General features: G+C 37.9%; 1 protein-coding gene across 9 annotated transcripts in view; it reads left to right on the top strand.

Annotated features, from left to right (window-relative positions):
• SNAP91 (synaptosome associated protein 91) overlaps positions 1-14655 on the top strand; it is a 149080-nt gene that overhangs the window by 75433 nt on the left and 58992 nt on the right. For all 9 annotated transcript variants that reach the window (XM_086707336.1, XM_086707339.1, XM_086707338.1 and 6 more), the window contains exons 10-13: positions 156-226; positions 5396-5423; positions 9295-9404; positions 11513-11631. In XM_086707336.1, coding sequence (XP_086563462.1) covers positions 156-226; positions 5396-5423; positions 9295-9404; positions 11513-11631 — 328 coding nt within the window. The remainder of the gene's footprint in view (positions 1-155; positions 227-5395; positions 5424-9294; positions 9405-11512; positions 11632-14655) is intronic.

Genomic DNA, 14655 nt, shown 5'->3' with positions numbered 1-14655 from the left:
AATATTTAAGTACCAAAAGACTTGGAATGAAATCATCTCACATATGTATTGGGGTCCACCCACAGAACTCCACCATACAAAGTTACAGTGATGTTCCAGTGTATTTACTTTGAAAGAAAGCAATGCAGACATTTATTTTTACTTTCTTATTGTAGGCTCCCAGCAGTCTTATGGAGACCCTTGAACAGCATCTAAATACATTAGAAGGAAAGAAACCCGGAAACAAGTACGCATTAGTTGTATATTCTAAATAAGATTAAAAATGCTACAGTCGTTCTTTATAAGAATGAGATATATCATGGTACCATGTATACTACTACAGATTTAGAGTATGCTTTATTGTAATTCTTCTAGGTTACCTCAAAAACCCCATTCATCCCATTAACTTGTGGCAATGTGACCCCATATATAGGCACTCTTTCTGCAGGCTCATGCAGCAAATTAGTAGGTTGTACATAGGTTGCCTGAACTTGCTGACATATATACCTGCCCTTAGAGGGGATTCACAATATACCGAAAAAGAGTTGCTCATGTTTAAAAATTGAGGCTGTTGTTGTTGGGCGTATGAGTAAAGCAGTTTCACAGGTAGCCTTGAACATTCTTTTACACTGCCAACCCTGTTGTGAAAGAAAGCAAAGCCGTCAAGTATAGTTTTCTGCATTTTAGACTCTCCTTACTTGAACCATTCAGCATGGCATACTGCTGACATTTTGCTCAGACATCTTTTTCATACAAAGAATAGCAATCAGCAATAAGTCCAACTTTACTGGATTTTCATTATCTTTGTGTTTGGGCACATACATTTTTCACTATTTTTTTTTATTTTATTTTTTTTAAATTTTTTTTTTCAACGTTTATTTATTTTTGGGACAGAGAGAGACAGAGCATGAACGGGGGAGGGGCAGAGAGGGAGGGAGACACAGAATCGGAAACAGGCTCCAGGCTCCGAGCCATCAGCCCAGAGCCTGACGCGGGGCTCGAACTCACAGACCGCGAGATCGTGACCTGGCTGAAGTCGGACGCTTAACCGACTGCGCCACCCAGGCGCCCCCATTTTTCACTATTTTTACTCATTGCGTGCAAAAATGTCCAAGTTCCATTTTTTTTTTTCTTCTCTCTAGCAAGTATCAAACTGGTCTATTCACAAGACCCTGTGCTTTTCAGTCTTTGTGCCTTGCTCAAATTACAGTTCTGCTAGTCTTGGATACTGACCTTCCTTGTCTCCGTGTGTGTAAATCTTACCCATCCTGGGAAGGCTACCTCATTAAGCCTTCCTTAATCATGCACTACTCTGTGTTGTGGCCATTTTATTCCCACATATGTGGTTTAAATAGATTTTCTGAATCTAAAGTTCAGGGACTGTTTTATACTTCATTATCTCCACCTATTCTCTCTACAGAGTCAGCTTGAAATCTGTCTTTGTTGGTCCCAGCTTTTTGTTTATTTCATTTCGATTGACAGCAGAAGTTAACAGAGATGACCTATGAAGTGATCATTGCAGGGCTGTATGCTGATGATGGATTTTGCCTATGATATAGTTATCAAAATGCAACCTCTTTCTGCTTTCTTCTCTCTCGGCATTTGCCCAGAATCTAGATTCATGTCTCAGTGTTACTTTTTGCTTGTTGTTTCATTAGCTAAGTGTCATTAGTATAACGATTGTTGCATATTTTAAATTTTCAATGATAAACAGTAGTGTAGGAATCTCTCAGGCAGTTATGGCAGAGCTGTTGGGTGTGATGCATGGCAGGACTTCTCAGGGGCTCTGTCAAGGTTATCACCACAGTACAAGGTCTGCCCTGCTTCATCGTGGCCATGGATGATCAGAATTTTGTGGATAAATTGATGTCAACTAAAAGACATGAGAGTACGTTAAGTGACATGGGAGTATGTTAGATGACCACTTCCAGTTATTGCTGGGGCCACCCAGTATTAGAGTATCTAAGAAGCCAAAGGAGTTGTATAGGATTCGAGCAAAAGGAGGCATGAAGCCTAAGAAATGTCCTGCTCCTTTGATAGAAGGACCTCCAACTAAGGAAATATGCACATCCCCCGGACTTAAAGCCTCTCCCTTGGGCAATGCCTGATACGTATTGGTGAAAAGTCAGCTGGTCTGTACTCTTACCCTCCTCAGGGTCCCCCACACCCTGCACAGAACCACACTTTCCCCTTGTTAAATCTGCCAATGCTGCAGTCAACAGAAAAGCAGCCTATAGGGTGAATTTTATTAGCCCCAACTTCAAGTCTAAATTCGCCCCCTTGTGGCTGCTGCAAACTATTTTTGGAAAACTTAGCTATGTACACATAGTCACATTTCTAAGAGCAGGGAAATAGAATTTCAGTGATCTTCTGTTTTGAATTACCTTTGGCTGAGCGTAATGTTTCTCTCTCCTTTAAAAATCATTTTATGCTTGTCATATTTCTTTTCTGAATTGGCTGAGAGACTGAATATGAACTTGTCTTTTGCTTATTCCCTATTTTTAAAATAAATGAACTATAGTAGTTAACTGTTTTCTTCTTTGTATGTTTGTGCTTACCTGGGAACTTAAGTGAAGGGTGAGTACTACATTGAGTGGCTTTTTTGCATTTGGTTATTACTGAGAATGCAAAAAGCACTCTTAAGACTCCACATTTGGTATTTAGAACATTTATTTAAAACTGATTTCTGTCAATTTTACACATCTGTGTTTTTTCATCATACTTTTTTACTTGTCTCCCAAGGTGACTGGCATAAATGGTTTTGCTTTATTTTGGTCTTCTCAGATCAAGATTACCAGTCTCTCTTAGGTGTATTACTCTTAGATTTTGGAAATAAAGGGTTTTTTTTTTTTTATTTGATTAGTAAACAAAAGATTTTCCCATGGCATATGGCAGGAATGCCAAAAGACAGTATTACAGAGAAAATTAAAGTTGTTTGTCTTTCAATAGCAGTATAAAATTATTCTAATCTCTGAGTCAAGGAAATGCATACAATGCCACATTTTTAAATGTCTACCATAAAAATATGTATGCTCTTTATATTTAATGGCTTTTATCCACTGATACTTATTTTTGAAGTCTTATATAGTACTGTGTGATATATTTGCATATTTTATGTTTCTGTGATTCCATAGAACAAAAGAGAAATTGATTTTATTTTATATGTGGGTTTACTAAGTGTTGAGGGTACAGGAAACCTGAGAAGAAGTCTGTTGTAATTAAAATTGTTTAGAAGACATAGATAGGTTTTTCACATCTGTTTTTTTTTTTTTTGTCTCGGTCTACCATCTATAACCAAAATTATATAGAGATTATTATTGTGAATAAAACATAACAAAATGTCCTCATTTGATGGCTGACTATTAACATCTTGGAAGTAAACCTTAGCATTTTCTATGTTTGTCATAAAAACCCATGGATTTGTCTGTAGCATTTCACAGAATTTAGGAAAGGACTATATGGGTCATTCATTGTCTTCTAAAGTTATAATCGTGCTTTATTCTTCCCAACACAGTTCACTGTGTACTAGATTTCTCTCATTAAAATTATTAAAATGAATATTGGCTTTTAGCAAATGTCATTAAATAAAAGATTGTAGCATTTTCTTTTATAAAGGACAAATGACCAATGGTAGGGTGTTAAGTCAATCAAGAAACCGGTGAAAGGAAGCAGTTTGTATGTTGTGTGAGAGGAACACACGTGCCGGGCTCACATGTGTTTTTGTCAAGACAGGCTGGAATGTGAAATGAGGGCAGGCTGGGGCATCAGACAGACTTGGACTGGAGTCTTAAATCCACCATTAAAGAATGGTGAGGCTTGGGCAAGTTATTTGCTTCACTGAGCCTTGAAGCCCTGGGATTTTAATCAGTAATTAATGATGCTTTTTAAAGCTATGGCCCAATGGGAGCACACCTCTGTTTCTGACCTTTTGTATGAAATCATGGCAAAGGCTAAGTATGGTACATACAAAGAGACATCACATTTCCTGACAGTTTAGTTTCACACAAAATAATTTTAAGACTCTTAGTTAATTTTTTTAAAGGAGTACATGAATGTATTCTTATTTTAAATTCAAATGATAGAGAAATACCACTGCCTGCAAAGTGCCAGGGTTGTGTAAAGTGCTGGGGATATAAAGCAATGAGATGGATTCCCTTCCTTCAGAGAATTTAGCGTCTAGTGGAAAAGACAGATAACTAAACAGACAAATAAGGTACAGTGTGGTAAGTGGGGTGATGGCTGGACAGAGACAGGAGCTTTTATTTATTTGCTTAATCCATGGGGTAACTAGAAGTGTCATTTAGTAATGGTGCTCATGGAGGAGCTTGGCAAACTGATTCTTTTGCTACTTATGGTATTTGTACTTAGGTTCGAGCATGATAATCTTTAAATAGCAGGTATTTGCAAATAAAGTTGAATATCAAAGTTATTAATGTGACATATAATAATACATTTGCTGCATTCAATAAAACAAAAATTCATGATACTGTACAAAATTTCAGTTATTAAATCTCTGCTAATTTTGTGTTGCTAGTGCTACTTGTGATATTTCCTCTGTAGATGAGTAGAAAGCCACCCTGCCATCCTGAACGACTCTGACACTAGGCTTCCTATTGAAATATATTTTTTCTTCACTTTGTTTTATTATTAATTTATTTTCCACCAACTTGGGTTGGTAAACAGTAAACTGTTGAGGCAGCTGTTTCTGAAGCACTTTGATAGAGATCATGTATAATAGTGCTAGCAGTAATCTCACTAAAAATTTTTTTTACTGCTTTCTGATTTTCTCCTTTAGAAACAAGCATTGAGGTTACTGTACTTTTTCAAGCTCCCACCACTTTGAACACAATAATGGGAATACTTTCCATAGATCGTTTTCACTAGAGCTGTGAACAAAACAAACTTCAGGAGTATACCATGTGGAAGTTGAGACACATTTCAGACACAGGGCTCATAGGGATTTTTTAAAGTCTAGTGTTACTTTTATGCATCACAATTGTGATGAAATGAATCACAGTGTACCTCAATGAGTTTTCTAACTTTTTAAAATAGTACACCAGAGGGTTTTTTTTTTTAATTCTGTAAAGCACTATATTCCCCAAGTCTTGTCAACATTTTTAAAATTCCAGTTTTATTTTTGGTGGACACAGGCAATAATGATCAACTCAAGTTGCTAGAGATACACACAAAAAAACTTAAGTTTAAGAATCTCTAGTACTAGAAATTGAGTAGATGGAAAATATTGAAAGAGGATGTCATAATTGAATGAAAGAAAAATTATTTTTTAAAAAATAGTTTGTCCATTACTAAAACATCTGCATATAAACGAGTTAGTACTTGACCAAGCTTTACCAAACTTAATTGCTTCTACAAATTTATTCACGTATATTCAGGGTTTTTTTTGGTTGCCTTTTAGATCTGGTGCTCCCTCTCCATTAAGTAAGGTAAGTTTGCTCTTTCTTTTGTTTTGACCATTTTAGCAATTTTTGAGTGTACAGTTCACTGCTATTAACATTCACTTTGTTGTGCAACTGTCGCTGTCATCCCGTTTCCAGAACTTTTTTCATCCAAACTGAAACTCTACACTTTCAACACTAATTCTACATCCTTCTCCTCAGCCCCAGGCAACCCCCATTCTACTTTCTGTCTCTGTGAATTTGACTACTCTAGGTACCTCAAATAAGTGGACTTATCCAGTGTCTCACCTTTTTTGACTGACTTATTTTCCTTAGCATAATATCTTGGGGAATTTATTTATGCTGTAGCATATGTCAGAATTTTCTTCCATTTTAAGTCTGAGTAACATTCCGCTCTATGTGTATACCACATTTTCTTCATCCATCCGTCAGCGGTCACTTGGGTTGCCTCCATTTTTTGGCTGTTGTATGTACATGTTCCTTTCATCAAAAACCAAAAAATAAAATCACCATGATCCAGAAATTCCAGTTTTGAATATATACATACTGAAAGAAGTGAAAGGAGAAAGTCAAACAGGTACCTGTCCTCATGGGTCCTCTATTAGGACTAGGTTTTTTTTTTTAAGTAGGATAAATTTTCATACTTCTATATTTCAACTGAAAATAAATGTAACATTTTACTAGTTACAAAGCACATGCATGCTCTGAATCACAGCCCTGTGAGATAAATAAAGCACATGATTTTATACGTGTTTGGTTTAAAAAGTCAATTGTAGTTGGGTGTCTTTCTGCAAGCATGCTTTTTAGGCAGTCTACTATAATAATTTTAATAATTCTTTCACCTCCCTCTTTTTTGGTATATTGGAGGACACAATTGGGATTATCAATGACAATAGTTTTTTTTTCCCCTAGGTCAGTAGTTCACAGCTACCATTGTACTTTTCGGGAAAAAAATGTAATGTACTCTTTCATCTATGACAGATTTCCATTATGTGATTGCTGTTATTACAGACATGAAGGATATCATTATGACTGCAGTGGTAGTTCCCATACACCCTGTACTGTGTCAGTACCGGGCTGGCTGCCTAAGATTCCCTCAGGCAGCTCAAACAAAAAGATCCCTGGTGATTGTGTTATACAACCAGGTTTAAAATCATTATGTCTATGTGAAAAGTCACAACGTATGACTGCAGAGTAGAGTGTGGTAAAAATTATGGCATCATTTGGGATGATGTCTCCACATTTTGGCCAAATGAAATTTAATTGGTACTTTCTTTTTGTAATAACAGGATTATTCTGGTTCTGTTTCCCTAGCTCTCTCATCTCTTCAGAGCTTATAGTTACAAGGCAGTTTTTAATGGGTCTTTGAAGACCTTCACTTCTGCATTTATGTTGGTAGAGTCATTGTCATCATTAAGTTCTCAGTGGTATTTTCATAAACATCACTTTCCAAACTTATTTGCATGTATTGGTTTAAAAAACACTAATTTCTTTTAGAGGAGTTGTCAGTATCCACAATGGATGACCTACAAATTAAATTTTGTTATTCCTTTATATTCCCTTGATAATACTTCATGTTCCATTTGAAAACTTTTAATTTTTGGTGCAGATAAAGGCTTGAGTTAACCTTTTCTGAGCAACAATATCCATACTCGTGTGTTTGTCTTTCTTGACTGCTGAATGCTTAGCGCTTGTGTAGCTATTTAATTGTGACTTCTTGATTCATGGACAGATAGGATCAGACAAATACTGTTTAAATCTAAAACCCCTAAACATTATCTCCTCAGTCCTTTTTCTAAAAATTTATTCTTATTAAAGCTTTCTTTAAAAAATTTTTTTTAAATGTTTATTTTTGAGAGACAGAGCACGCAAGCTAGAGAGGAGCAGAGAGAGAGGGGGGCAGATGATCTGAAGTGGGTTCTGTGCTGACAGCAGCAAGCCCGACATGGGGTTCAAACCCACAAACAATGAGACCATGACCTGAGTTGAAGTCAGACACTCAACTGACTGAGCACCCTGCCCCCACTGCCCCTAAAGCTTTGTTTAAATTTGGTCTATTTGAAATTAGATATCCATTTACAGCATTATCTGATAGCCCTTGGTTGGTCTTAGTCTTCATGTGTTTTACTTGCTATTATATAACATTTCCACTTATAGAAGTAAGTATTGGTGGGCTGGTTTGAGATCTTCTATTAATATTTCCCTTGTAGATACATGGAGAATTAAATATAGCAAATAAAGAGAAATGGAATTAACAAAATTCTCAACAAAATTTTTTATTTTTAATATTAACTGACTATTAACTCTTTAAAAATCAGTCCAGGGAGGGGCACCTGGGTGGCTCAGTCAGTTGAGTGTCCGACCTTGGCTCGGATCATGATCTCACAGTTTGTGGGTTCGAGCCCGGCATCAGGCTCTGTGCTGACAGCTCAGAGCCTGGAGCCTGCTTCAGATTCTGTGTCTCCATCTGTCTGTGTCCGTCCCCTGCTCACACTCTGTCTGTCTGTCTGTCTGTCTCTCTCTCTCTCTCTCTCTGAACAATAAATAAACATTAAAAAACGTTTTAAAAAAAATCATTCCAGGGCATCTGGGTGGCTCAGTCAGTTGAGTGTCTGACTTCGGTTCAGCTCATGATCTCACCATTCATGAGTTCGAGCCCTGCATCAGGCTCTGTGCTGACAGCTCAGAGCCTGGAGCCTGCCTTAGATTCTGTCTCTCCCTCTCTCTTTGCCCCTCCCCTGCTTGTTTTCTCTCTCTCTCTTCCTCCCTCCCTCTCAAAAATAAATAAAAAATATTTAATAAAAAAATAAGTCCAGTGCAGGGTGCCTGGGTGGTTCAGTAGGTTGAACATCTGACTCTGGATTTTGGCTCAGGTCCCAATCTAACAGTTGTGAGATGGAGCCCTCTGTCGGGCTCCACAGTGAGCATGGAGCCTACTTGGGATTCTTTCTCTCCTCTCTCTGCCCCTCCCCCACTTGCAAATGCACACTCTCCCTCTCTCTCAAAAATAAATATTTTTAGGGGCGCCTGGGTGGCTCAGTCAGTTAAGCATCTGACTTCAGCTCAGGTCATGATCTCATGGTTCGTGGGTTCTAGCCCCACATCAGGCTCTGTGCTGACAGCTCAGAGACTGGAGCCTGTTTCAGATTCTGTGTCTCCCTCTCTCTCTGCCCCTCCCCCACTCATGCTCTGTCTTCCTCTGTCTCAAAAATAAATAAACATTAAAAAACATTTTTTTAAACAAATAAATAAGTAAACATTTTTAAAAATAATAAATAAACCAGTCCAGGACAGTAAGTGTTAGATTGTATTTTACTTTTTTAGTTTTATCTTTGTCACATTAGGGACTGGATATAATCAAGACACCCTTAAGCTGTCAGTGGCTTGAATCTTGTTTATGAATTGTTCTTTGCCATCTGTGAATTATTTTGAAAGCTAGATTTCTAGAATTTAAAGGCATCTGAGAAGATTTTATATGAAGTCTGATTAAGATGTGAAGGAAAAAGAATGGGCTTGGTTTTATAGCAATTATTACAATTGATAATTTTTTTTCACTTTTAGCAGCTAGTGAGATCTTTCCTGCTAATTTTATGTTTAGGAAATATCATTTAGCCTTGATTTTAAATACATGACTAGAAGTCATTGCAATATTAAGCCAAATATTTTCAACATAATTTTATATAAACTACATTTAACTTTTAAAATTTGAAACCTGTTTTGTCCAATATTGATTGCTTATTATAATTCTCAGTTTCAAATTTTCTTGAGTTTTTCCCTCCCACAGGGCATTACCCAGAAATTGCCGTGAATGTCATAGGTCTGCAGAGTTGAAGTCCTGTTGCTCTGTGTCCTTTAGATTCTCATTTGACTAGAGTGTGTTGTGCATCTTCACTTTCAGTCTTCTCCAGCCACAACCGTTACGTCTCCCAATTCTACACCAGCTAAAACGATCGACACATCCCCACCAGTTGATTTATTTGCAACTGCATCTGCGGCTGTCCCCGTCAGGTTAGTTAATGAGCATGTAGTGAACTGTTTATTAATATTTTCATTAGGTTTTTGTTTTATTTTTGTGTGCTGAACCGCCATGTTTTCGCAAAATGAAATCTAGTCCTAGTAACATGATAGTTTGGGCTATTTTTAGGTTCACAAAATAAGTCCTTTGACATTTTAGTCAGTTCCCTAGGCCTAGACTCTGAAAGCATCAGAGAGACCTAAGCTGTGGAAATCATCTTCTTGCTCAGACATTTAGGAAAAGAGATAGAATAATGGTACACACACTTAAATGATACGGAAAATGCTTTCTGAAATTAGCCTCATCTTGTGTGAAATTTAAAGGGTGTCTTAAGGTGCTTTAAAACAAAACAAAACAAAACAAAACCTTGCAAGTGTGGGCCAGTTAGCTGGTACTTATGAGGAACTCAGACACTGGTGGTAGGAAGAGACCGTCAGGATCTTCCTAATCAGCTTTTATTAGCACCTAAATGTCCTAACAGTAGTGAGAAAAATGGGGATGACTGTGCACTGTGTACAAATCTCAGGGCTGCTTACAATGAAGCCCCAACTCAAAGAGACCTCCTCAAATCATAATTTTAGGTCACCTTTGTTTGGTTGCTGCCTTGAGAGGATTTATAGTATCTGTGACTTATTATGGATGCCCTATATTTGGAGACCTGAATTTTGAACTAAGCAATAAACACACATAAGGTTCCCATGTTAACTATGTGTGTTACCCCCTGCTTGCTTAGTTCTGCTTTTTATAATCACAGACTTGGTAAAACCAAGTCCTTTTTGCATCTGTACTAAGATAAATTGCTTCTTATAAAAGCTTTGATTCAGGTCTTAATGATAAATATGTTTCCCTATCCTGGCACTTAGACCAGTTATATTTATGAAGTGAATATCAAAATTAGGCACATTTCATGTGCTTTGAGAAAAAAAAAATATGTCGAGGAATCCTGTCTTCAAAAGAATATCACTTGAAAATCTAGTATGTGAAAAAGATAAAGAGGGAACTGCTATTTATGAGGAAGGGTGGGGAATCTGGCACCCTGGTGGATTGGTACCTGGTTTGGTAACCTCTAGAGCAGTGGGTTTCAAACCCGAATGAAACACCTGGGACCATGTTAAAATGAAGATTCTGATATAGCAGGTAAGAGGTGAGACTAAGACTTTATGCTTCTAACAGTGTCTCAGGACGTTACTGGCTTAAAGACCACACTTTGAATAGCAAAGCTCTAGGCTCCTCCTTGTAACTTCTACAGATGGAGGAGCTTTGTAAAGCACAGTGCCAACCGAATGAGAATAAAAAATACAGAAGTAAATTTTAGATGAGGCTTCTTATAGGCAAACTTGATGTGTTGTAGTTTAACTTAGAAAAAGGTATTATTTTTATTTTACTTTATTTCATTTAATTTATTTTATTGTTAGTAATCATTCATTTTAATATTCTTTGCTTTCTAAATTCTTAAGACAAATTTTTTTTCCATATAAAACAATTTAGAAAATAGAGAAAAGGAAAAATGATTCATGATTCTTACTCTAATACCTTTAATATTTGGAGTACACTTCCTTTTATCACACTCATAACCAGCACTTCACATGCTACCCCGTGGACATTAACGTATTTAATAAAATTCCCCCTTAATTTGAGGCATTTAGGTTTTCTCCTTTAATTTCTGCTTTATGATTTGTTGAGTGACCCATTGACTGAGGTTTGGTTTACCTGTGTTATTGCATATAAAACAAGAATTGGCAAACTATGTCCTGTGGGTGAAATCTAGCCCGCTGTTTTTATAAATAAAGTTTTATTGGAACAAAGGCACATTTATTTGTTTATGTATTGTTTGTGTCTTATTTCATGCTACACTGTCAGAATGGCATAGTGATAGACCATCTAGCTCACAAACCTAAAAACTTCAGCTTCTGGTCCTTTTCAAACTAGTTTACCGAGGCTTGGTATTGAAGAACATGTGCTGTACTTTCCAAAATACTATTCTCTTACTGGATTTAAAATATCCAAAATCTTTCATGGTTTCTGCATCAGTCTTTATTTAAAAGCATCTTCACATTATAAAATTTTAAAATCTGATGTTCAAGTTGCATTCTCCTTTCAGCACTTCTAAACCATCTAGTGATCTTCTGGACCTCCAGCCAGACTTTTCTTCCGGAGGGGCAGCAGCAGCCACGGCACCAGCACCAGCACCACCTTCCGGAGGAGCCACTGCGTGGGGAGGTGAGTGAAAGCAGACAGTCGTGTCGTCTTTCTGTTTAGTTGTTTTTACTCAGGCAGTTATTGTTATACTTACCTTTAGTTACCCAAAATGTTGCCAGGAACTTAGAAAATGCCAAGAATGGCATCTATCGATTTAAGTATCTATTGAGAGAGACAGAAAAAGTACCTATAGTACAGTTAAAATGTTCAGGTAGTCATATGGTTTTTATTTTAAGAGTTGGAAAAAGGCAGTATTTTTCTTTGCTATTCTAAACCTCTGATTATTTTGGGGGGCACCTGCTGGCTCAGTCAGTTAAGCATCTGACTCTTGGCTTCGGCTCAGGTCATGATCTCATAGTTTGTGGGTTTGAGCCCCATATTGGGCTCTGCACTGACACTGTAGAACCTGCTTAGGATTCTCTCTCTCACTTTCTATCTTCCCCTCCCCTGCTCACACTCTCACAAATAAGTAAATAAACTTTAAAAATAAAATAAAATTCTAATTATTTTTAATAATTGTTTTCTAAAAATTCAGGCATTAGAGAATTGGGTGTTCCCATGAACAGCACTTGTAATTTAATTTGTTCAGGTGTAACCTCCTTCCTGGATTACTTTTATACCCACATTGGTTTTAATTCATAGTGGATTTAAGTTCAGCCAGTTGAAATCTGGGATAGATTCTTGTTTGTGCCAGAAAAGATCCATGCTAAACTAACTGAGAAGAATTTCATCTAAGTGCTTGATTCCCATTTTATTCATGGATTGTAGAAAAATTAAACTTTTATAAGTATTTGATTAAAAAGCAAATTAAATAATAATGAAAAATAAGTTAATTACTGCATAATTCTTAGTGCTGCACAGAGTTGGTTTTGAATACCTTGCACTATTGCACCAAACTATCAAAATAATTTTTTTAAGTTTAAAAGTGATTCGTACAACTATAGGAACAACACGGAGGGAATAACATAAGTAATGTAGTGTAACAGGAGGTGCCCCATCATAGCTCCCCACACACAGAAAAAGTAATTTGGCAACCATCCGTGAACAAAGTGCCTTTGTGGGAGCTTCGGGATCCAGGTAGGAGGTTGCAAAACCCCACTGGAGCCTAATACCAAAGGAGGTTGTTTTAAGAAGGCAGGCCTACGCCCACATAGGGGGCTCACCACCCTTCCTCCTGGCTACAGACCTGGAAACACCACCATGCCTCTGTGGACACATTTATAGTCCTGTTTGGCATTGGTCCTGCCATCAGCAACATCAGCAAAGGGACCTAGGAGGAGCCATGCTTGCCCTTGCCTCGGGTAACATGTCTGCTGACCTTGGTCTCAGCTGTCGATTCTGAAATGGCCTGTGACCCAGCTCCAGACTCTCTCAGTCATGGTCTGGGTGCAGTCCTGCCTGCACAGGAATCCAGCAAGAGACACACCTGTCTGTGCCCCCAGAGGCAGGCCCAGTGACCTTAGTCCAACCTCAGATCCTGAAGCAGTCCTGTGACTCAGCTCCAGATCTGCCCCACATAAGGGAGCATTCCTGCCCACGCAGGGACCCTATGGGAGACAAGCCCATCTGTGTCCCTAGAGGCGGACCTGCCAACCTTGGTCCCAACCTTGGTCCCTTGTCTCCATGAGCAGCCCTATCATTTCCCAGCCCCACCCAGCTATGGTCCAGGAGTAGACCTGCCTGCCCAGGGACCCCATTGGAGCCACACCTATCCATGCACTTGCCATCTTTGGACTCAACTGCAGACCCTAAAGTGGACCCTTGTCCCAGTTCCAGCGCTACTGACCAAGGTCCTGAAGGTCCACTCAGGGATGAGGCAGAATTGGAAACCATCCAAGCCCCTGGCAAGAGGCCCACCAACCATGGACATCATAGTATACCCAGCAGGTAGCCACATGACCCAGCTCCAACTCCACTCACCTGTGATTCTGTTCTGATACTCTAGGCAATGTCATTAGCCCAGAGCAGGTGAAAGTCTTTACCTGCCAAAATGAGTCCTTGGAAGAGCTGTTTACTTCTTTAAATTCACAAACACCGACACAAGACTACATGGATCATAAAGAGTCAGGGAAACAAACATGATACCACTAAAGGAAACTAGTAACATTCTTAATAACTGACCCTGAAGAAATGGAGATTTATGAATTGCCTGACAAAGAATTAAAAGTAATCATCTTAAAGAAGCTCAGTGAGATGCAAGAGAACACAAATAGACAACAAAACAAATCAAGAAGACAATACATGAGTAAAATGAGAAGTTTAATAAAGAGATAGAGGCCATAAGAAAGAACCAAAGAAAAATCCTGGAGCTATAGAATATAATGACAGAACTGAAAAACTCAATAGAGAGCTTCAACAGCAGACTTAATCAGACAAAATAAAGAATCAGCAAACTCAAAGATAATTATAAGATAGCAGTTAGAACAACAAGAAGGAAAAAGAGTGAAGAAGGCATATGGGACCTATGGATGCTATCAAATGAATGAATGCATGCATTGAGGGAGTCCCAGAATGAAAAGACAGAAAAAGAGGGGCAGAAAGATTATTTAAGGAAATAATGACTAAAAACTTCCCAAATTATATGGACATGGGTATGGATATTCATATTCATGAAGTTCAAAAGTCCCCAAGCAAGATCAACCCAAAGAAGACACAATATAATCAAATTGGCAAACATCAAAGATGAAAAGAAAAACCTAAGAACAGCAAGAGAAAAGCTACTTGTCACATAGAAAAGAACCCTGATAAGGCTATCAGCACATTTTTTCAGCAGAAACCTTGCATGTCAGGAGTAAGTAGGATGATATACTCAGAATGCTGAAAGAAGGGGGAGTAAAAAACTTCAGCCAAGAGTACTATACCCAGCAAAGTAAAAAGATCAACCCATCAAGATGATATAACAGTTGTAAATATATATACACCAAACATTGTAATACCTAAATGTATAAAACAAATATTAACAGAACCAAGGGGAGAAATAGCCATATTGTAACAGTAGAGGACTTTATTATGCCACTTTCAACAATGGATAAATAATCTAGGCAG

The sequence above is a fragment of the Puma concolor genome, chromosome B2 (assembly GCF_028749965.1).
Source record: "Puma concolor isolate L17-30 chromosome B2, mPumCon1.1.hap2, whole genome shotgun sequence".
Taxonomy (NCBI): domain Eukaryota; kingdom Metazoa; phylum Chordata; class Mammalia; order Carnivora; family Felidae; genus Puma; species Puma concolor.
The sequence above is the reverse complement of the archived record's forward strand: the minus strand, read 5'-3'. Positions and strand labels throughout refer to the sequence as shown.